The 24686-nt window shown below is 44.8% G+C and overlaps 1 protein-coding gene across 8 annotated transcripts in view; it reads left to right on the top strand.

Moving 5' to 3' along the window:
• FBRSL1 (fibrosin like 1) overlaps nucleotides 1–24686 on the top strand; it is a 790252-nt gene that overhangs the window by 344044 nt on the left and 421522 nt on the right. For all 8 annotated transcript variants that reach the window (XM_081893242.1, XM_081893244.1, XM_081893247.1 and 5 more), the window contains one exon: nucleotides 12375–12476. In XM_081893242.1, coding sequence (XP_081749368.1) covers nucleotides 12375–12476 — 102 coding nt within the window. The remainder of the gene's footprint in view (nucleotides 1–12374; nucleotides 12477–24686) is intronic.

Raw genomic sequence — 24686 nt, 5'->3', positions numbered from 1 at the left:
TAGAGCACGTATAAAATATACAAACAAGGCTGATATTTTTCCCAGTTGATCTCATTATGAGGTATGCTTGGGATAGATAAATTCTGTTAGAATGCATTAGGGCTGGATTTTCAAGGAAACAAGTCAGATGCAATATGATTCCATCTTGTTTTGACACATAGGTCCTTTTTTTTTTTGTAAGAGTCAAAGAAATGCATTTATAAAGCCAAATGGTTTTGTTTGCTTCGAGCTTTAAAAATGAAGGCAGCTCACTGACTTTTACCACATTCTGGCAAGAACAGGCATTTATAATTTTGGCACCTTCTGTACATCAGCTGAGCATAGTCTGCCACTTAAAGCTCGCCTGCTCAAAATCTTCTGACTCAACTGTGGGTGCAATTCTAATGACTTCACCTGCACAATAGGCTTTCACCTAATTTCCTAGATATTTTAAAGTAGACTGGGCACTCGTAATGACAAGGTGTGTGTATTTAAATCTCCTAATGTTAGAAAAGCATAGGGGCTGCCAGGGCCATCTTACCCATAGGCACTAGGGGTGCGGGGCACCCGGGCGCCGGGCTCTCAGAGGCACTAGGCCAAGAGTCGGGGGCCCGAGAGTTGAGTCTGGGGAAGAGTCCACCCTTCGGTCGGAGTGCCATGACGGGCTCTTCTGCTGCAGGCAGCTCTGCACCGTACGTTTGGGGGCGACCGAGCCAGCAAGATGCTGAGGCAGCTGGCCCGCTTCGCCCTCCTGCGTGCCTGGGACTGGGCAACCAGGGAAGGGCACCGGGCAGATCTTTGCTCCCCACATATGCCTAAGACAGCCCTGGGGGCTGCATTACCCCACAAAAAGGAAACGTAGACAGGGGGATAATTCCATAGTACTGGAATATGGGGTTATCCAATGGAGCTAAAGAGTGAGGGGTTTGGAGGAAGCAAAAGTAAGTGTTTCTTTACACAGTGCATAGTTCAACTATCGAATTTGCTACCACAATCTGTGTTGGTGGTCCCCAGCTCGGATGGCTTTAAAAGGAGGGTAAGGCGATTAATTAAACAGCATTTTCGTGCGCTCTGGCTTCCATTACAGTGTTCCGTTGCGCCATAAGCGGTTTAGTCCTGCCTTGCCTCTTGACCCAGAAAGCTCCCTCGGCCTGAAGCAACATGAACGCTGCACCTCATGGTCGCCTTTGACTGGACTTAATCATCCAGGGGTCTTTTACCCAGTGGTGTTTTTTCCCCTAAAAAAATGTTTAGGGGTACTCTCACCATTTTATAGTTCAAATCAGGGAAAATAAATACAGTAAATGGACAAAAGTACAAAGATTCACAAAATGTTTAGGGGTATGCGTGCCTCTGCGTCTCCCCAGAAAAAGCACTGCTTTTACCTTAACCTTTTACAAGTCACAGTGGCTATGTTACCCCCAATATCAGAGGCAGTGTGGCTCTAAATACCAGGTGCCCTTCAGGAGATCTTGCTGGTTGGTCACTATGGGAGCTGATCACGAACATTGGAAGCTGCTTATATGGAGTCAGACTGCTGCTCCACCTAGCTCACTATTGTTTAGACCAGGTATGGGGAACCTTTGGCCCGTCAGATATTGTCGGACTCCCAACTCCCATCAGCCCCAGACACCATGGCCAGTGGTCAAGGTTGATGGGAGTTGTAGTCAGGGGCAGCCTGTTCCGTTTCATCACCTGAGGCAAAACAGGAATTGCTGCCTCCTGCCCCCCGCCACCACTCCTGCCCTTTTCTGCCGCCATGTTCCTGCTCTCGCTAAACTCAGTGGGAGCCAGAATGCTCCTCTAAGTATTACTACTTGGCTTCTCCCCTAGGTGGTAGGAAGCCTGATCAGCAACATGGCTCACGGGAATGCCCCAGTTCTCACCCAACTTGGTGTGCGCTGGGGCTCTTCTCCAAGCATTGCCACTCAGCTTCTCCCCCGGGGGCAGGGAAGACGGGTGGCAACACCGTGTGCTGGAACGCCGCCTCCTCACCAGCAGTGGAAGTAGTTGGCCAGGTGGAGCATCACCTCTTACACTTCTGCTACCTGAGGCGGCTGCTTCACCTCACCTTATGGGTGGACTGGTTCTGGCTGTAATACAGCAATATCTGGAGGGCCACAGGTTCTTCTTCCCTGGTTTGAACTCACTGGCAGTAGCTCTGTGTCAGGGAGGGGCCTCTCCCAGCCCTACCTGGAAAGGCCAGGGACTGAGTTTGGGGCCTTCTGAGTGCAAAGCAAATGCTGTACCGTTCCTTGTATTCTACCTGACATAGATAAGATTCAGCAGGACTCTTCCTATATTTAGTCCAGGGGTCAGCAACCTAAGGCCCATGGGTCACAAGCGGCCCGTGGGGGTCATTTAACCGGCCCACGAGCTGCCCCCAAACCAAGCCGCACATTTGGCGAGTCCTCGTGCAGCGTCTGCGCAGACACTGGAAATCACTGGCATGCACGCTCACACATGCACGTGATCTAGCCCACAGAGGGATCTCCGCTGGAGTGAACCAGCCCAGGCAAGGTAAACCTTGCCGACCCCTGGTTTAGTCCCATTTGTGACTCTTGAGAAATGTTATGACTATATACACGAGTCAGCCCCTGCTAGCATGAGCAGTGATCTGAGATGTCAGGAGCTGTCAACTTCCAAACTGGGTTACCTCATTGTGCTCTGGGTGGGGCTGCCCTTGGAAAAGACTCAGACACTTCAATTGGTCCAAAGTGCAGCAGCCAGATTACTGGCTGGAGTTCCATTTCGATCTCATGAAACAGCTACTCTAGTTTCCATTTGTTTCTGGGCCCAATTCAGGATGCTTGCAGTAGTGTTCAAAGCCCAGATACCTGAGAAAGCACCTCCTTCCCTACAGAGCCAGTAGTCTTTTCTGCCTTCAGAAGTTTGTGGAGGTGGGGCCCCAGGAGAGGGCCTTCTCTGCAGCAGCCCCTAAGTTGTGGAACTTACTCCCTACAGAGGTACCTCTAGCTAGCACATGGGTAGGCAAACTAAGGCCCGGGGGCCAGATCCAGCCCAATTGCCTTCCAAATCCGGCCCATGAACAATCCGAGAATCGGCATGTTTTTACATGAGTGGAATGTGTGCTTTTATTTAAAATGCATCTCTGGGTTATTTGTGGTGCCTGTCTGGTGTTTTTACATGAGTAGAATGTGTGCTTTTATTTAAAATGCATCTCTGGGTTATTTGTGAGGCATAGGAATTCGCTCATTATTTTTTTCAAAATATAGTCCAGCCCCCCCCCCCCAAGGTCTGAGGGACAGGGGACCGGCCCCCTGCTGAAAAAGTTTGCTGATCCCTGCTCTAGCACCCTCATTATGCAGCTTCTAGTGGATGTTGAACATGCACCTCTTTGCCTTGGTTTCTGGCTTGAGGTGTATTTTTTTAGGACCCAGCTTATTTCTGTAACTATTTTTTATTTTTTTACTTTTAAATACTGTGTTGTGTTGTGTTGTGTAATGTTGAGTTTTAATGCTGCAACCCACCCTGGGATCTTAGGGTGAAGTGCAGGTAATAAATTAAATGATAATTAGTAATAATCCAACAACGTTTGCCCCTACAACAATAGTTGGGAGAAAAATGCCTCGCCTGGAAGAATCCGGTACACATTTTGTACTTGTCTCCTTTGTAAACTTTGCGGTACAAAGATTCTGCATATGCATTATCTCATGGGGGCAGGCACACAGTTTCCCTCACCTGCTTTTTTTCTCTCTCTCCTTTCTGCTGCAAAACAAAAAGGAATCTTCCGGAAGTTTTAATTGTGATACTTTTTTAAAAAAATTGTATGCTAAGAATCAAACTTTATAAAGTGCTTAAAAAAACAAGCAAAAACAGATGGATGTGGCTTTAAGAGAGAGATGGAGGGGGGTCAGGGAGGGAGAAATTGGGGTGGGGGAAGAAATCCCACAGCCTGTTGTAGCAGCTGTAGCTTCAGATCGTGTAGAAAATGAAGGCAGATGATTCAATTTGGCCTGTGCCCCAAGTACATTTCCAAATGCTTCTGTGTGTGCGCAAGATAATGAACAAATATATTGAGATGGCACAAGATCAGTTTGAGTTTGCCGCTGTGCAAGCTGCAGAGCTCCCAGTAGGAGTGAACTAGCTTTGGTAGGTTAATGGGGGTGAGGGTCGCTGAGCCCAGCACCTTTCAGAACAACTTAAGAAAAGAATTTGTCTCCTTTTGCCCCAGGGCTCCCAGTAGCACTCGAAAGGGAGCTTTTGATAAATTGAAGTGTATTTATTAATAATGAGCAAAAAGGGTTGGGGTGGGGGAATGCTTGCAATTTGAAAATAGATGCAACCCTAAATAAAAATAATCTTTCTGATGACCTGGGACCTGGGAGGAGACTCTTGCTTTAACTGGAGAGTCAAGCTGTTTGGATGAAATGGAAGTCAGGTGGTGGTGGAGGCAGAGATACTCATATGTAGTGCTAAGGAAGGGGGACTGGGTTTTTGGGGTGAAAACACTTTTCCATTTCTTGTCCTTTCCTGTTCTTCCCAATCCACTCCAAATAAATAAATAAAATAAAATAAAATAAAATACTGTTCAGGGAAGAACAAAGAGCCATGGCAGGAAAGGAAAAGGAAAGCTAGAACATAACAAGCAAAAGTTATGGCTGGAATGAGTTATGATGTTTAATCACGGGACATGATATCCAATGGCATGTGACTCATGATTCTTGGCTGGCACGGTGGCTTGGGATTACTCACAAGTACCTGGAGCCTGTGAGCAGGTTGGAACGGTTCAAGCTTTGCTGGTTTCTCCCTCTGGTTCACATAGGATTTCGTGAATCAGGGATAATAGCAGATGATATTCATTTTATTAACCAGGAAAAATTCAGTCTAGGTACATCTGCTTATATTCACCTGCTCGTGAATTCCTGGGCAATCTTTGGCCCTGCAGTTGTTGGTCTCCAGTTTCAATCAGCCTCCAATGATCAGCCATGATGGGAGTTGTGCTTCAGCAACATCTGGGGACACGGGTTCCCATCCCTTTAAAAAAGCATTATTTGCTAAACATGGTGGCCTCCAAATATCTTAGACTGCACCTCACATCAGTAGTTGTAGTCTAAAACATTTGGAGGGCACTAGGTTCACAAAGGCTGCATTAAAGCTTTATTTCTCTGGTTGTTTTCTATTGGCTTTGTATGGCGCTTTTGTCCACTGTTTGTTGCATGCATCTTCTTCAGTTTCTAAATCTCAATTCACTTTCCACCACCGTCTCAAATTTTGCTGTGGACAAAATTGAACCTCTATAGTGGTTTTATACAAATATGATATTAGTCCTTTTGGCATTATATTTTCTTCCACTATTCCCCCCCCCCCCCACTTCTATCATAGGTCTTTGTTTAAAAGGACCTTAATTGTTTTTGAACATTTCCCAATTGAATTTGCATCTCATTAATAAAGGGGTTGTCCATCTTTGTGAAAATGTTTCAGGTAGTACAATGGGTTTTCCTTCCACATATTTATATTATAGGCTTTATATTTATTCTTGAAAACCAGGAGGAACTGAAATGGAATAGCAGGTGAGGGGCCTAGGACCAGAACCTATGCCCATTTGGTTCAAATCTTGAAAGACACCATGTTGGTGTTAAGAACATAACTGCCCTCCTGGATCCATCATACTCTTGCATTCTATTCTCACTGTGGTCAACCCAGTGCCTGTGCGCAGGTCCTTCTTTTGGACTTTCCATAACAGCAGTCCTTGTGATTTCCAGCAACTGGCACTCAGAGGCATACTGCCTCTGATGGTGGAGGCAGAACACAGAGTTAGTAGACACTGATGGCCTCATTCTCCATGAATTTGTTTAATACTATATTGAAGCCTTCCAAGTTGGTAAAAAGGTAAAGGGACCCCTCACCATTAGGTCCAGTCATGACCGACTCTGGGGTTGCGGCGCTCATCTCGCTTTATTGGCCGAGGGAGCCGGCGTACAGCTTCCAGGTCATGTGGCCAGCATGACTAAGCTGCTTCTGGCGAAACAGAGCAGCACGTGGAAATGCCATTTACCTTCCTGCCGAAGTGGTACCTATTTATCTACTTGCACTTCGACATGCTTTTGAACTGCTAGGTTGGCAGGAGCAGGGACCGAGCAATGGGAGCTCACCCAGTCACAGGGATTCGAATGCCAACCTACTGATCGGCAAGTTCTAGGCTCTGTGGTTTAACCCGCAGTTGGTAGCCATCACTAAATATTGTGGCAGTGGATGTAAAGAAATGTTATGTAAAAACATTAGGAGGGAGCTGAACCTGGGAGAATCTGCATGCAAAACAGGTTCTGCCATGGCGGAGGAAGATGGGGGCAGGGGGAGCGCATTGCACCCAGCAGCGCGATCACGGTGGGGTGCCATCGCCGCTGCCGCCCACCCACCCCCACACTGGGTGCCACACTGTCACAGGCGGTGTGCCACACCCCCAGGATGTGCGCTATGCCCCTGCGGGCGCCGTGACACCCCCCCAGGATGAGCACCACACACCCCCAGGACATGCACCAGCCACACCCACGCCTGCTCTCTGCCTCGCGGTGCCGGAGCATGAAGCTCTGCCACTGCATGGAGCTACAGCCCTTTCCCTAATAAGAAGCTGCCTTCTACTGAGTCAGACAAGTGGTCCATCCAGCTAGGTATTTTCTACACTGACAGGCAGCAGCTCTCCAGGGTTTCAGGCAGGGTCCTCTCGCAGCCCTACTTGGATATGTCAGAGATTGGACCTGGGACCTTCTCCAAATGACAGGGAGATCTGTCAAATTTCAAGCAAGCAAGGATCAGCTTTGAAGAAACAAACTTCATTTACAACACCCAGCTGTGCCAAGGGGTACCCCCGAAACCAGCACATCCCATTTAGCAGAACAAGTTGTCCTCCTAGTTCAGTCCTGCGTGTGTCTCATTAAGATAATTACCAATGAATTAAAGCAGGTTGGCTCAGTGCACTGGCGGCGGGGGTGTGGGCTCCCCTGCTGGCAGGCAGCAGGTGTAAATGAACAAGATCTGTCGAAAAGGCTGATGACCCTCTTAATTCACGGCAGCAAACAGGGGACATAGGTACTGAAGCAAGTTTTCATAATTGATATTTACTCTGAAAGGTTAATGGCAGCAGTGATGCTTCTAATTTGCTTGCCCACGCAAGACCTTGTTAGGTCAGATTCTCTCCATTTACTTCTGTGTGTGAATTGGAAGTGCACAGTTGTTTTTCGTATGCAAACTTTGGAAAGAGGAGAGACAGCAAAGAGATGACTGCCCTGCCCCAAAGCACCTTCTCGTGTCATCTGATTGAAATAAAACCGTAAAAGCAGCTGAGTTAATGAAGATGGAGCAGAATTTCATCAGGTCCACATTTCTAAAGTCAACTGACCTATAATTTCCCATTCCCAAACATAGAGGTAAATCATAATGCAGTTATCGATTGGATAGAGCACCTCTTCAGATTTTTGTGACGATGGGTTTGCTTGTTTTTTAATGCACACTTCACAATGAGAATGCATATATAAATTAGTATTTTAGGGAGGATGCATAGAAAAAAATATCCAGAAATGTGTGGGGAGGGGCATGGGAAATAGAAAATGCTTCTTTTGGAGGAAAGTGCATACAAAATTGTGTATACAGTGTATATGATTTAAGTGCACATTTTGTATGACTTATGAATGCATGCAAAACTGACACAGAACAAGGTAATCCATCCATCTCGTTAGTTAGTTAGATAGTTAGTTAGTGTGTGTGTGTGTGTGTGTGTGTGCGCGCGCGCGCGTGCATGCATGTGTAAAGATGTATATAGATATGTATGTGGAGGGGAGGAAGGGAGGGAGGGAGGGAGATTAATTGGGGATAGATGTCCCATGCCAGTTTTACATGCATAACTTTATTTCTCTCTTCTGTGGATATAAATACAAAGGAAGCTGCCATAAACTAAGACAGAGAATGTGTCCATATGATGCTGTTGAGAAGGAAATGTGATATGGAGGCTTCTCAGCTGCAAACGACTTTGCACTTAGCCATGCTTACTGATAGCTTTGAAGTAATTACAGTGGTTCCATCTTTGCAGAGGAGCTGGTGTGTGGGCGTGTGCATGCGTGGAGCTTGCAGTTTGTGCTCTGGAATCCCATTAATACCTTCAAAGTGTGTAGACTCTGCGCATGGGATGGGCAGGACTAAGGTCACAAGCTGAACACATGACCTGCATGCATATATTTTGAATCTGTGTCTTGAAGCTTGCTTTCTTATATGTCATATAATGCAGCGTTACTTAGCCTGACAGCAGTTCTCTAGGATTTGAGACAGGGTTGCCTAAGATGGAACCTGGGACCTTCTGCATACAAAGCATATGCTCTACCCCAGTTTTCCTATTTCAGCTCACACCATGGTGATGAACTTAGTAGATAGCCTTAGGCAAGCCACTGTATTTCAGGCATAGTTCAGTGATGGGGTCCCAGCTTTGCGTACCGAAAAACCCAGGTTTGACCCCCAGCTTCTCCAGGTAGGTCTGGGAAAGACTCCCTGCCTGAGACCTTAGAGAGCTGCTGCCAGTTAGTGTAGACAGAACTGAGCCCAGTGGGACTAATGATCTAATTTGGTATAAGGCATCTTCCTTTTAATATTCTAACTCCCACCCCAGCATTTAAGTGCTGAAAATAGCTGTCACTTTTGTAGTGTTGCTGTTCTTCCAAGGAATACTATGTGGGACCTTCCACATAAATGAAGATTGAGCTTCTCTTTCAGTACCCTGCACTCACTTATTCTGCAACAGCCTGTCCTTCTACTGATTTAAAAGTTGGCAGTGTGTCTGCATCTGCATGTGTCTCTGTGTGTTCCTTCAGTTAAAAATAGGCCAGGAATAGCATAATTGCCCTACAACCTGTTATCAGCAGTTGAGTACGAGCCTCCCCAGTGTGCAAAGTGTCAGGCTGTGTATGACATGCTATCTTAATGTTCACGCACATGCAGGCGCATTAGAGCCAAAAATGCATCCACACCCACCCATCCACCCCACTCTCAAATATTTAAATACTGGTGGGAGTGGAGCTGAGTTCGGGAAGATGGCAACTCTAGCAATTCACACTAAGAAGGAGTCTCCAAAATGCAAAGACAGTGATACACCAGGGACTAGAAAATTGGAGAAAGTGCTTAGCTCTGTGGTAGAGGATGCTGTTTGCCTGCAAAGGTCCTGGGTTCATTCTCTGGCCTCTCTCATTACAAGGATCTTAGTTAGCAGGGCATGCAAGACTGACTGCTTGAAATGCCAGACAAATAGACTGGTTTGGTATAAGTATAAGGCCATAGCATCCTGTGTGACAAACAGGGTTTGAATATATGAAAAATGAGGTACTGCTGTTTTAAGTATTGTCTAATCTCAAAGGAGATGTTAGGGTGGTTAGGCTAGCATTACAATCCGTGGGCTAGGAGACTTGATAAAGCAGCAGAGAGCAGTTGGCTTTGTTAAATGAGTCTCCTCCACAAACTTACATGCAGTTGCAAAGCTCTGTAATGCCATGGTCCTCAACATGATGCCTGTGAGCGCAAGTGTTCCCACCAGTGCCTCCTATGACTCCCACAAAAGGTCTCAGCACATACCCCTCAGAAATCCAGTGTTTGCTAGTGCTCCTGTTGAGGTCCTTGTCTCACTGTGGAGCCAGGAGATGTGTAGGGCCACCAGTATGATTGTGCCTGAGTATTGTCACTGATGCTGTGCTGTACGCAAACCTCCATGGTACTCCAGAGACCTGTGCATGATGAAGAAGGAAGGTCAATGGCAGGAGCACAGTTGGTGCGAATTCCAGTCTGAGTTTGACCAGCACATTCTTGCACCTATTGATGGTGGTGTGGAAAGCTTACTTTTCTGCTACCATTGCATCCTCTAGTAGCCATCCAGTAATATTATTCTGTATGGCGAGTGAGCTTTCTTTATCTAGCCAGCAGAGCAATGCTATTCCATCCTTGAAGACATGCTGTAGTAATTCTGCCCATACAGATCTGGGCAGAATTAGATGCCACAGAGTGAGTCTGGAGAAGGTATCCAGAGCATCATTGGGTCTGGCTGTACTGTATCGGTTTCCGTTGTTATGGTGTGAGGATGTGAATACATTTCTCAGAGGGGTTCAAACTTGACCCCTTGGTCCTGCCCATCTTGACTTACTAGATTTAGACAAAGGAACTTGACTGAACGGGTCATTCCAGGTGTGTGTTGGCTACGGTGTTATCTTCCTGGAAGGAGGTAGAGATGTGTCCCTCATTTAGGGTCCTGGGCGCAGAAGTCCTAAACAACTATCTCCCAGTGGGAAAGGGGTTATCTAGACCTGTTCAATCTGGCTTCAGGCCTGGTCATGGCACCAAAAGTGTCTTGGTCACCCTGGTTGATCACTTACATCAGGTGAAAAATGGAGGAGTGATCCCCTGCTCATTCTTCCTCACCTCTCTGTAGATTTTGATACTGCTGCCCATGGTATGCTTCTGGAGGGAGTCTGTGAAGTTGGGACAAAGGATACACAACTTGTTTTATGGTGGTTCGGCTTCTAATGGTTGCTTCTCCAGAATAGCAATGGGGACATTACTTGGAGTCATAGGAACTACCCTGTAGCGTTCCACAGGAATGCCATTTAACACATGCCATTTAACACCAATATGAAGCTGTCGTGAGAAAACTTCAGGAGATTTGGAGTGAGGTGTCACCAACATGCAAATAGTATGTAGCACTCTCTGTGACATCTGAATTAGGAGAGGTGGTTCAGGTGCTAGATGGGTGCCTGTAGGTGATGATGGGCTGGATTTGGCCAAAAAATTCAAACTGAATCTAGACAAGATGGAGGTGTTATATGATCTGAATTATCGTGTCCAATAATTGAGACAGCTTGCTCTAGATAGAGGACTGTGTCTCTTTGGAAGCAGCAGGTGCCTAGATTGGGGTTACTCTTTGATCCCGTACTGCTACTGAAGGCTTGGACAACATCTGTGTCCAAGACTGCCTGTTTCCAGCTCTCGCTAGTTTGCCAGCTGTTGATGCTTTTTGGATTGAGATGACTTGGCCACTGGATTCCATCCTCGCATAACTTCCAAATTAGATTGCTTCAGTGGACTATGCTTTGGAAACTGGTTCAGCTAAAGTATCTCTGAAAGATGGCCATCCTACCTCTGTTTTGAAACCTCCAATGAAGCTGTGATTCGTGCACTGCAGGGGGTTTGAATAGATGACCCTTGCCATCCCTTCCAACTCTACAGTTCTGTGTTTCTGTTAAGAACCCCAAACACAAATATAAATGCAAAAGACCAAACATATTTTGACCAAAAAATCTTCTTCAGTTTTCGTTAATGTATGAATGTCAAATAGCATATGTGCGTACATATTCATACACCAATGACAACTGAAAAAAATCTGTTTAGTCTTTTACACTTAAGTTTTATTTATGAATACATTTGTGTTACAAACCTACATTATTTTACCAGTATCGTTTTATTTTTCTGATCCCAATTTATTTGTTGTCATTGTGTATGTTGGGAGACACTTCTTTCGTTTACTCTCCAAAGGGCCTTACAGCATATTAAAAATGAACGTAAGAAAATTACAATACCGTACTGACACAATCCTACAAAAGCACATGCAAGTCATTAAAAATATACAGAATATAATATGTTTGCCCAGAGAGACATTTGGCCACAGGTCCCTTTCAGACAATCAACTGCCCCCATTTTTCTTCTACGATGGTGTAGAACAAGGATTAGAAAATCTGTGGCCTCAAGGGCAATATGTGTCCTGTGGCCTAATTTCATGTGGCCCTAGGCCTAACTGGGTGCAAGTGATAAGGTGGAGAGAAGTGTGGGGCAGCCAGGAAGAGGGAAAATGTGCGCTTTAGGCTTCTGGCAGTGGTCCTGCCCTTTTTTCCCCTCCCCCCCCTTTTTTAGTTTCAGTTCCTCCTATTGGCTCCAGCCACAGCCACTGCTGGCTTTCAGCCCCCAGGAAATTACCCCAAAGAGCATGGGTAGGCAAACTAAGGCCTGGGGGCTGGATCCGGCCCAATCACCTTCTAAATCCGGCATGCGGATGGTCCGGGAATCAGCATGTTTTTACATGAGTAGAATGTGTGCTTTTATTTAAAATGCATCTCTGGGTTATTTGTGGGGCATAGGAATTTGTTCATTTATTTTTTTCCAAAATGTAGTCCGGCCCCCCACAAGGTCTGAGGGACAGTGGACTGGCTCCCTGCTGAAAAAGTTTGCTGACCCCTGCCAAAGAGCATGTAAGCCATTGAGAGAGAAAAAGTTACCCTGCCACTGCCTTAAGAACACGGTGGGGCTGTGCCTTGCGCCCCAGATGAGCTTGAGCGCTGACTGGTGGTGAATGAACTGAGAGGGATTTACTAAAATACCTGTTTCAATGGGATGATGTTTTTTGATCACTGCAGATGAAAGTCCCCATGAAGCGAAGTGGCAGGAACAGCGAGGACGATAGCATCCGGGAGGCCACCAGCTCCCAGCTCAGCAGCTCCAGGGACTGCCTCAGCGATGTGAGTACCACTGAGAAACGGGCGGCGCTGTGTTGTGGCAATTTCATAAATCTCGCTGAACAAACGTTGGCATCCAGAGGTCACTGTGTAATAACTTTCTCTCCCCCCGCCCCCCCCCCATGTCATGATTGAGTGTTATGGCATAAGTGGCTGAGCTCCCTTGCAAACACTATAATCATAGCGCAAATAGTATGATAAGTGAAAGATCAGAGGCAGGGAAAACAAAACGGAATTGTGCTTCCTGGGAGCAAAAGATGGCTCAAGATGATTACTTTGAGGGGGAAAATTGGGGGGGGGCTGGGGTGTACGTGAAATTGTTTATGTGCTTTTTTCTACTTAAAAAAACAACAACTGTTGTTCCAATTATTCTGGGCTGCATGGGTGAGCTTACCTCTTCTGATGCCTCCTGTTCTGAATTGGGGGCTGGGGTAGATTGTGATTAGTGGGGTAGGGTTAGGGGGTGATTGGAAACGCTGCTTTTGAATGAAATGTTATGATAAACTCAATGCAAAACGACGTCTAAGTGTATAAACACACAAATGGGCTCTTTATTTTATTTTTACTTTTTTTAAATCACCAAGAAATCAATGGAAGTGCTGGGATAATTTTATGTGAAGGCTTTTTTGTGTTAGCAATTAGCATTTTGCCTTCATTAAAACATGATTTTTTGCTAATTAGGACCTTCCCCCGTTAGGAGAGATTTAAATGACGAACAATAATCAAACACTGGCACGAGTCATGTCTGAAATATTAAATTTAACATTTCAATGGTGAGCCACGGTTACAGCCCAGAGAGAGTGGGGTTTTCATGTTCCGTTCTATTAATGTGAAATATGCTTCATAACTAAAACCTGTCACAGGAAAAAGCAGCTCACACCAGCCAAATTCAATTGGACAGTTAATTTAGCTTTAAAATTGAAAACACTACCTCTGCTTCAGGATGCAAAAAAGGAAGGGGGAGGAAGCCTTTGATAAGCATAATGTATTTGCTATTAAGGCTTTCAGAGCTCATTCTCCTGAAGGAGGAGAAGAGGAGGGGAGAGAGGAGGGGGCAAAATGGCTCCCACAAATGTGTTTAAAAGCTGAAAGTATTTATTAAAAATGTCAGCAGAAAAGTGCTTTTGGCAGATTAAAGCGGGATTCAGCTTGACAGCTCTGACAGCAAAATGTGATGGTGTTGGTGTTGTAGGGTGTGCGTGTGGAATTCACTCTACATGTTTTGAGCAGGAATGGGGTGCTATAAACATCCTGTGTAGTGTGGGAAGAAATAAGAGGGGTGGGGTGGGGAAATCCCATCCCTGTACCTCTGATCTGATTCCAGGGAAAATAAAACGTGTGAATCGGAAAGGAAAGTGAGCAGGGGGAAGGGGGAGGTGGATTTGGCATCTTTGTGGTAAATGATTTTGTTTATCCAGCATTGGTTTGGGTTTGGGTAGTTGTTGATGCAGTTGTGTCCCCCCCCCCTTAAAACAACAATGGTTTCCTCTTCACCCACACTATGCATGCAGCAGCTACTGAATGGCTTCTCTCCCTCCCTCTTCCTCTGTCTCTCTCACCCACACCAAAAGGTGTATTTATTCCAACACCCTGTTTACTCTAGGAGGCCCACAGACAATAGCCCTATTCGGTTCCTCAGCAGTTGGTACTTGGGCATGTGCGAGATACAAATTTTAGAGGAAGTGTGGAGACCATACCACAAGGAACGAACTGAACAAAGAGCCAGGGTGGTGTAGTGGCTGGAGTGTCAGACTAGGACTGGAAGACCAGGGCTTTAAATCCCCAGTTGGCCACAAAGCTCATGGGGTGACCTTAGACCAGTCATGCCTAACCTACCTCACAGGTTTGTAGTGGGGATTAAATGAGGGGGGGGGGAGAACCATGCATTCCACCCTGAGCTCCTTAGAGGAGAAAGGTGGGATAGAAATGCAATTAATAAATGAATAAACTATTGCATGCATTTGGAGTGAAAAGGCCCACCAGAAATCTGTGTTTTCAACTACCTCAGGGCCTGGTCTGTACCTCCTGGCCTGGGCGTGGTAGGGCTCCAGACTCTGGTGAACTGGAACACAGACTGGATTCCCCTTAATGTTCCGGCATTCTGCCTCTGATCTTGGATGTGCAGATGTTGATAATAATAATAATAATAATAATAATAATAATAATAATAATAATAATAATAATTAATATTATTATTATTTTATTTATACCCCACTCATCTGGCTGGGTTTCCCCAGCCACTCTGGGTAGCTTCCAACAAAAGATTAAAAATACATTAAAACATCAGTTATTAAAAACTTCCCTAAACAGGGCTGCCTTCAGATGTCTTCTAACCATCAGATAGTTGTTTATTTCTTTGACATCTGATGGGAGGGTGTGCTTAATCCTATGTTAAAGCTACCTAAATGCACTCCCCCTCTCCACAAGTTGTTCTGTATGCACATACATGTGTGTACATATGTGTACACACACACACAGAGTTAGCAGATTTGCAAAGCTAAGCAGGGTCCAGTATGGTTCCAAATTGGACCGTGTGCTGAGATTACTGCATTGCAGGGGTTTGGACTGGGTGACCCTTGGGGTCCCTTCCAACCCCACAATTCTATGATTCTATGAGGTAGGGTGAAGCAGCCGCCTCAGGTGGCGGAAGCGCAGGAGGCAGGGGCCCCCCTGCCCCACTGCTTCTGCCACCGCTGGAACACGCCCCTCGTGACAAGTTCAGCGAGAAGGGGCATTCCAGTGGCAGCAGAAGTGGTGAATCATTGCAGCAGAGCCATTTGGCTGTCCCTCTGTCTACTCATATACATATGCTTGTGAGCAGGTGTGGCATCTGCTGGAGCGCTGGGGGACCGAGGGCCCCCCAAATATTTCAAGGAGGGGGCTGAACCCCCTCAAAATTCCCTGGTGGCTGTGCACGCATGCTGCAGGACATGCTCACATCACACACATAGTTTCCCTGCTAACATACTGGCACTGTACTGCACAACATCCTTAGAAAAGGCAGATTTTTCCTGTCTGCTTCTCTCTGTGTGTCTCTTTCTCTCTAACAAACACACACACACACACACTCCTGGGAATACCAATTTTACATTTTTAAGTAGCCTAGTCACCTTTGGTGTGCTCACCCTTCAAGGATTTTTTAAAATGTTGCCTTTTTTCTTGATTCAGGCCACGAATGCCTATTGATTTATCTAGTTTTATGTTACAGGATTTACATACCACTTAATCACCAAAACATTGACGTGGCTCACGTAAAACAATATAAAACACACATTAAAAAGTACAGATGTTCAAAACAAGTTGGCCTAGAATAGGTAGAACTTGCCCTAAAATGTCCATTTCCGATCTCTTTCCTCCTTTTCAATAATTGGGTCCTCATTAATTTATTTTAGCACCATCTCTTAGGAAAAGCTCTGCTGGATCAGGCAAGAGGCCCATCTAGTCCTGAGTCCTTTTCTCACAGTGTTCAACTAGCTGCTTCTGCAAGGCCTAAAGTAGGACCCAAGTGTAACAGCACTTTCCCTACTTGTGATCCCAAGGATCTGTGGCTAGGGACCATGGACAGTTTTCTCCCCATGAATCTGTCTAATCCTTTTTTGGAACCATCCAGTTTGGTGGCCATCACTCTATCTTGTGGTAGTGAGTTCCATGTGCGCTGTATGAATAAGTCCTTTCTTTTGTTTGCCCAGAAAGGATTGTGGCCCTCCAGACTGGAAAAGGTGCCTTGCTCCTCAGTTAAAGAGTCTTGGGTATCAGGGCTGAGAATGGTGTCTGCCTTAGACCTTGGACAGTTGTTGCTAGTCAGAGTCGACCAAAGATGGGGAACTGTTGAGCTGCAACTTCTACCACCTCTGACCATTGTCCATCAGAGCATAAGAAGAGTCTGGTGGATCAAGCCAAAGGCTCATCCTGTTCTCACAGTGACCAACCAGATTCTTAAAGGAAGCTTGCAAGCAAGTTCTGAGTTCAACAGCACTCTGTTTCCAGCAACTGGTATTCAGAAGCCAGAGCCGTAACTACGGGTAGAGGGGCACTAGCCAGGTTTTTTGCCCCGGGTGAAGCCTCCAGAAGCATTGCTGCCTCCAACAGGAGAGGTAGAACAGGATGAGCCTTTGGTCTGATTTAGCACTGCTCTTTCTTCTTTAGCCCTTGTGTTCTTGTCAGCAACTTGCCACACCTATGCAAAAATCCCTTTTTAGTCCCTGTGACACGTGGTTAAAATATTATCCAATGTAACTATTGGTAGAACCACCAGCTACTTTTACGAAAACGTAAAACAACAACAAAAAATCCTCTTCCTCACAGTTAGGCACATGGTATTAAGAGAGAATTAAAAGACAGAATATTCCTGTGCTTTATTTTGATTGAAATTAAATAGAGGGCGGTTTGAGGTGGTCCCGGGAGGGAAAGAGGGTGTTCTGTTTTGCCTCCCACCCCTCCCTCCCTGCTCCTTGTTCCATAATTGTCCTAATCTTTCCTGATGTCCTGAACAGTGTAAAAAATCCACACAGAGCCGTACATAATGGCTTTTAAAAAAGGGTTTATCTTTTTCTTGACCCATCAGCTTAAGAACTGCCTGCGTTTTTTAATGGATTTTCTCCGTCACTAAATTGAATGGATCGTTCCTCATTATCATTTAAATAGGACCCTCATTCCCCACAAACACAGAACATTTGAATGTGGTGGTAGAGCTGCGTTAATTTGAAATGTATGGAAGATGGGGAAGGGGAGGGAAAGGAGGAGAAGGCAGCCGCTGAGTGTGGAATTGCTGGATGTAATTGTCATGGATTCTCAATTTTGTTGCCCCCAAGATGGGAAAATAGACTAATAATTGTCTCCCAGCCCTAGTAGAATAGTTGCCCTAGTTAGCTGAAGCTAACACTCTAATTGTCATGGGGGGCATCTAGATGAATGAGGATGTATGCAGGGCACAGCAAGGGCTAAATTGAGTGATATACTAAGGCAAAGAGCAAATTGGCAATTATGGACCCAGTCGAAAAGGTTGGCAGGTGTGCAGCGTTCTCATGAGCCCTGAGGGGGAAATTGGAAATATAAAATATCAACCATAAATACCAGCTGATTAGGAAATATGTTGCAAGAGGTGTTGGCCACTTTGGATGGATGGATGGAGACATAGATAAGAGTGCCGGGTGTTTATTTAACGTTTTAAAAATAAAAAAAAGTCAGAATTCACAGACTCCATTTTAGGCTCTTTTTCTTTCACTCATTCTAGCTCTCTTCCGTCAGGTTGGATGAAGTGACTTTTAAAAATGTTATTGGGGGTAAGGAGAAATCTACCTGGCCGCTAAGGAGTGGAAACCAGAAATTATAAGAAATCATCCTCAACTTTTATGGCTCAGGTTTAAATTCTTATTTAACAATGATGCCTGGATATAGGACCTCTTAGGTGGAGAAGATAGAAGGCGAAATAATTGGGAACGTGTGAATGGCTGGCTGTTTGTCTGTGAAAAAGAGAGCGATAATGTGAGGGGGCACTGGACCCCCCCACCCCATATTTGGCTGTGGGCCTAACTCACTTTACAGAGCAACAATTCCCAGAGTATGAGAACTGCAGCTCTGTGAGGGCGTTAAAAAAAGGTCAGCAATTATGGTGGTTTCCTAAAAGCTCAATTTTTCAAATATGGCAACTCTATGTGAAGGGAATAGGCACCCCTTATCATACTACAACTCCCAGAATTATTTAGGGGAAGTCATGACTGTTAAAGTGGCACAATAGTGCTTAAGGTGTATGGCATAGGTGTGACCTGGGCTGGGTCTGAGCCTCAGAAGACTAGGCCTCACCCTACCTGAGCTTCTCCCTCCAGGGATCACTCACAATGCATTAGTAGTTTTCTTCTCCCTGACCATCCCCTCCACCTCATCATGTTTTTTTGTCCTTCTTTTCTTTTCTTTTCTTTTTCATTTTTAAAAACCAGGAGTCATATACTTCCCAGCGCTTTAAATTCCTTTTCACTTTAGAGTGGCTGAGGAGAAAGGGTTGTATGTTTTGCCAAGGATAACAACATTGCGTGGCTTCTTTTGTTTGTTCATGCACATGAACTGAAGTAGAGAAATGACATTTCAGAGTTTCCTAAGTGTGAAGACACTAACAGGGGCTGCCCCATCTCTTGTGGTTTCCAAGGTCAGGCCCTGAACTCTGAGCGCGGCTAAGTTTTTGATGCATTCCTGATGCTTGACATGTCAGCCGATATTCCTCTGGAAACATGGGAGAGGGACTGTGTCTGCATGGCCATGGGGAAAAGAAAAGCCCTTCTGTGTAGGGGATCTCATCCTCCTAGCCGCAGATCCTCAATTTAAAGCGGGTATGGTCTGGAGGGAAGAGTTGCTGTCTATCTCCATTGCTTAGAAAGCTAAATTCCCAGAGCAGAGACATGACTTGGGCTGGGTAGGCTGACAGGAAGTTTGAACTTTGTCACATATCAATGCAACAAGATCTTTAAAATGCATAAGCTACCTGCCACCCCTGGAGGGGGAAAAACATGGAATGAATTTTCCTAAATGGAATTTTGCAAAGGTAAGACTATGAAAAAAGCCTCTTCTCCATGGAGCTTGTAGCTTAAAGTTGGATGAGGGAAGAGAAGAGTAACGAGGAAGAAGTTTAAAATGTATGATGTCCCCTCAACTGTATTATTTCTGGCAGGGATAACCAACATGGTGCCATTCAGCTGTTGTAGATTATGGCTCCCATCTGCTCAGCCGGTATGGCCAGTGGTCACAGATGATGGGAGTTGTAGTCCACAGCATCGGGAAGGCACTGCATTGACCACCCTGCTTTGTCTGACATTTGGTGGAAAGGTAGGATACATAGTTAACAAGAAAATATAAAAGTAAAATAAGGGCCACTTCATTTATTTATGTTCCTAGGCATATACGTAGCAGGTGGGATGTGGTTTGTCATGTAGGGACACTCCTCCGGGATTAGTGCAAATTGGCCATATTGCAAGTGAATTTTAGGAGGGTGCTTCAGATATAAACAGCCAGTTGTCAAGACTGGGGCAACTTTGTTGGATGCAACTCTCTGCTTCCTACACAAGGTACTTGATTGAAAGCTGTGTCAACATTTTATTTGGGTATATTTCTTGATACCTAAGCACAGACTTGAATTTAGTGGAGCTTGCCTTTGCACACTAAATCACATTCCCTTTTGTTTTGCTTTTTTGCTTTCTCCCAGACACACAGTGCAAAAATACCTACATTGCATCTTATTATAAATGAAATAACTTGCCATAGCTGCTTGTAAAACATCAGCTTTGAAACCCCCGCAGTTCAGCTCTGCCTTTACTAGCAAGTTCTTTTCTCTCTCCCTTCCCCCGCCCCCTCCAAATTACAAGCAGAGAAAGTTGTTGGTTGTGGATTCCCCCCCCCTTTAAGAAATTGAGGAGAGATCTTGTGGGTTGTTGGTTTTTTTTAAAAAAAGACCAAAATTACAGACTGAAGGGATGTCTCAAGAGCCTTGGTAATTGGATAATGAAGCCTTTTAACTCTTAAGTCCTCAGTGGGTCAAATTCAGCCCGGGTTGGTAAAATTACCAAAAGGCATCTAATGGCTCGTCTACATGAAAAGAACTGTTGGTTCCTTTATGGCGAGGTGTCTGCAGTTATGAAGGCGCCAGCACATTACACTTAATGGTAATTGGTACCTTCTCTACAGGAGGGAGGCCAGGAACCCTTTTGGTTAAAGAGGCTGAAGGAACATTTTGCACCTTAACTGCTGATTCTCTGAATCCTGGCAGATGATAAGTCACTCCTAGGTTTGGGGTTTTATAGGCACTGGGATGAATGAGTGACATGGTTCCTTTCCACACCAGGGAGAGGAAAATATGCATTAGACAGAATATTATTCACCCAGGTTGTTTGGTTCCTATCTAGAGTTGCTATGAGAGTGTTGTGGGGCCTGATCATGAGAAAATGATTCCCGCACTGCTTTGGTAATGCATGAATTGCATGGGTAAATCTAAAGAATGAATCAGGTTCCCCTCCCCTTGTCTGTGGCCCCATCTGCACCATATACATTAAAAATACTATTATGCCACTTTAAACAGTAATGGCTTCCCCCAAAGAATTATGGGAACTTTAATTTGTTAAGAGTGCTGAGAGTTGTTAGGAGATCAGGCGCCCCCCCCCATTCCCCTCACAGAGCTACAATTCCCAGAATGGTTTAACATCAGTTCTTCTTGCCAGGGAACTCTGGGAATTGTAGCTCTGTCAGGGGAATAGGGATGCTTTGAGGGAAGCCACGACTGTTTAATGTGATATGATAATGCTTTAAATGTATCATACTGTTGGGGCCTGTGTCACTTTCTCATGTGGTCACCAGAGGTCTGCTCTGTCCTGTATGCAACATTGATCTTCAGGTCATTTGTTTTAAAAAATGCTTTAAAATACATAGGTTGAGCTAACTAATTCAGAGTAGCTCATTGAAATCGATTATTTCGAAGTAAGTTGGATGCAATCCCATGTTTAAATGAATACTTTGTTGCAAATTATGCATTTTTTTAAAAATGACCTATGCACTGTGTTGGAATATTTGGGGAACTTTAGTCCAGGAATTGTGGATCAGGTCAGTTTGTTCTGGAATAGACACAGACTGAATTCCTCAAGCATCCCTTGGTAGTACTAATGGAAATAATTTTCCAGATCGTTTCTACCCAGCACATTCTTTTTCCTTTTGGATTGGCTTCAGTGCGGACTGCGCTTTTTCTTTTCCTTCTTTTAAAAAAGAACTTTATGTAAAGCAAGCACACGTTTGTTTCAAAACTCGTCAACGGCACTTGATGTGCAAGAAGAAGCATGTATGGGCTTTTCTGGAAGGAATGTTTGCTCTCAGTCAGTCCAACTGCTGGAAAAGGTTTTAAAGAGCTGGATCCACAAGAGTTCACCAGTTTTACTAGCTTTACACAGGCAATAACAAATCCAGTTCTAAAGGAAAGCATCCAGTGCTGAGTTCCAGGAAATGTTAATCTTAAACAGGGAAAATATATTCATCTTCATGGGGAACTTTTACCTCTGAAAACTCCAAAGAAAAGTTGCATGTGTTGCAAAGTATTGTGCCAATTCTACCTTTTAAAGGACTCTGCAGGCTGAGTTTAAAATCCCAGCAGGGAATTAGGAATGAAACAGCTGGATTTTGTCCTCCTCCGCTCCCCTCTTTTACTTAAACCTTGTAATTTCAGTCTTATGTGTATTTGCTCAGAAGTAATTTCAACTGATTTAAGAACCACAATAGCCAATGACCCATCTAGTTCAGCATCTGGCTCTTACAGTGGCCAATGGGAAGTCCCGTCCCGTTCCCACGCTATAGCCCGAAAATCAGAGCCATAATTGCCAATACAGTTAACAAACTACAGTTCCCAGATTCTTTGGGGGAAGCTAAGAGTCGGACACAACTAAACAACAACAACAATGTGCTTGTGAGAGCCAGTGTGGTGTAGTGGTTAAGAGCGGTGGACTCGTTATCTGGGGAACCGGGTTCGCGTTTCCGCTCCTCCACCTGCAGCTGCTGGGTGACCTTGGGCAAGTCACACTTCTCTGAAGTCTCTCAGCCCCACTCACCCCACAGAGTGTTTGTTGTGGGGGAGGAAGGGAAAGGAGATTGTTAGCCGCTTTGAGACTCCTTCGGGTAGTGATAAAGCGGGATATCAAATCCAAACTCTTCTTCTCTTCTCTTCTTAAATGTATGATGTGGATTAGGGATGGGCAATAACTGTTTTTCAATATCGCAATATATTACCAGCTAAACATCGCATTGTATCAATATATCACAGTATTCCTTTGTCCTCTCCCACAAAAGATAGTGACAGGCACCAACTTGGATCTTTTTAAAAGATAGTCCATGTAGAATAAAGCTGTGCTTATTAATATGTCTTTATGAGTGTTAACTCTGAATACCACTTCCTGGAAGCCGCAGTGGGGAGAGTGCTTTTGTTCTGAGGTCCTTCTTTCAGGCTTCCCAGAGGCAACTGATTGACCACTGCTGGGCTTTGATGGGTCGTTGGCAGCAGGCTCTTCTTATGTTCTAGGGGTGTCTCATACATATTCAATGTACATTTCAGTTTTGAGTGGCAGTCTAAAGAAGATTTAAGAACTTGGTTCAGCTTGCTGCCAACTTCATCTCCTTTTCTTAACCCCATCGACTAGTTGACTCCATCTGGTCATTCTTCTTCACTGCATGACAGAAAAACCATGTCCATTTCGACAACATGAGTGAATATGACAAAATCAATAAAAACATTTTGGAACACTGCCATGTTGTAAAGTAGGTTTGGAAGGGAGGTGATGGGAATCTTGCATTTTGACTAGACTTGTAAATAGCTGCATAATGGAACCTGTATTGGATATGTGTTAGCCTTGAGTGTTTGCTTTAATATCTTTTAAACAGGTCTAACCAGCAATAAACCAGGCTGACATGCTATTTCCTTTTACTCGCTCTCTGTCCTGTTAACCATTGATAGTTTTCAACTGAAGTGGCTGAAGTAAAGCGGAAATATTGCAAAGAACAAAGCTTTAAAAGGGTTACAAATTCTGAATATTCAAAACTGTCAGCTTGGAAGACAAACCAAACCAGGTGTTGAACTCTTGTCTAGGCTGTAGCATTTGGGACTGCAAGGGGGGAGGTGAAATCAAATATTCTACGTAAAATGGGAGGTTTCTAGCCTCACTTTCTCTTTGGCATGCTAGTTTATATGTTAAAGATTTCCCTCTTTCTCCAATGTGGCAGTATTCAACTATGCAATTATTACACTTTAAAGTGGACCAGTCCAGACAATAGTAATCTCCAGGGATTTTCTTTTTCCTCCTGGTGTTGGAGCAGAGTACACTCAGTATGAGCTTCAATAGCCCCACAATTGTGCCAATGTTATTCCAGCCCTTTAGCTGGGTTCCTAAATCTGGATGCTGGACTTGAAAATAGTTTCCTTGGTTCTGTGGTTTATTCAAAAGGTGGTTGTTCCTCACCTGGGTAACAAACAAGGTGGTGTAGAGGTGAATTCTTACCACAATCCCCCTCCCCTTTTCTTCTTAAAAAGGTGACGTTAGCTTAATATTAAATTTCATAGAACTGTAGAGTTGGAGGCACCCTGATGATCATCTAGTCCACCCCCCTGCAAAGGGATTGGACCCGCATCCTTGGCATCATCAGCACCACACTCTAACCAACTGAGCTATTCAGGCATGTTGCTTTCTACTGAAAAGCCCTAAAGCAATTTGCAAATAAAAGAAAATATAATACAGTCAAACCTCGGTTCTTGAACGGCTCCATTTTCAAACCTTTCGGCTCCCGAATGCCGAAAACCTGGAAGTAAATGCTCCGGTTTTCGAACGTTTTTCGGAACCCAAACTTCCGACGCAGCTTCCACTTGAGTGCAAGAAGCTCTTGCAACCAATTGGAAGCTGTGGCTCAGTTGTCAAACGTTTCGGAAGTTGAAAGGTATTTCAGAATGGATTACGTTCAACAACCAAGATTTGACTGTAATGAGTTAACAGTAGAATATAATATTGTTGGTATTGCATAAATGCCAAGAAAAATAAATGATTGTGTCCAGTGTTTGTCCTACTCAGAGTTTTTTGTTGTTGGCATCTGTGTGTCTCAAAAGGATTGTGCCTCCTGGGGCTAAGTCAAACTGCTGGAGAATTACAGTGTCCACTGTGACTACAGAGACCAGTAACTTGTAACTGCTGCTTCCCACATTGTTTTAGCTGTGTTACTAGCTCCAGAATGACCTCTCTGGGGCACAAGCCTGGGCAATGTGCATGGAGGACCTGGGCTGGCCATATGACAAGACCCCCCCTCTCAGCCTCGCTGATGTAGTCCAAAGGAAAGTAGAACAATGCATTTGACAACATCTTGGCTGCCGGAGCTGCTGGAAAGAGACATACAAGAAGCCATCCAACTGTCTTAGGGACTCCACTCGAGATCTGTGTAGAGTTTACTCCTAAGCCTTTTCTTCTCCTGAAGATGTCCCACAAGGCAGTCCTAACTAACTTAGGTCTATGAATTTTAGCAGGTCTAGTGAGTAGGCCTTAATTTGATACAACCCATAAAAGGGGTTGGTGCCTGATGGGTAGGATCACCTTTAGCACAAGTTGTACAAGGATTGTAGTAACTGAAAACATAGAAAGGGTTACTATAGGGATTGGGCCTGAACTATAGAACCGAGTAGGAGGTCCCAAATTAGATCCGTAGTCTATAGAATGC

Source organism: Podarcis melisellensis (assembly GCF_964234715.1).
Source record: "Podarcis melisellensis genome assembly, chromosome: 16".
Lineage (NCBI taxonomy): Eukaryota > Metazoa > Chordata > Lepidosauria > Squamata > Lacertidae > Podarcis > Podarcis melisellensis.
The sequence above is the reverse complement of the archived record's forward strand: the minus strand, read 5'-3'. Positions and strand labels throughout refer to the sequence as shown.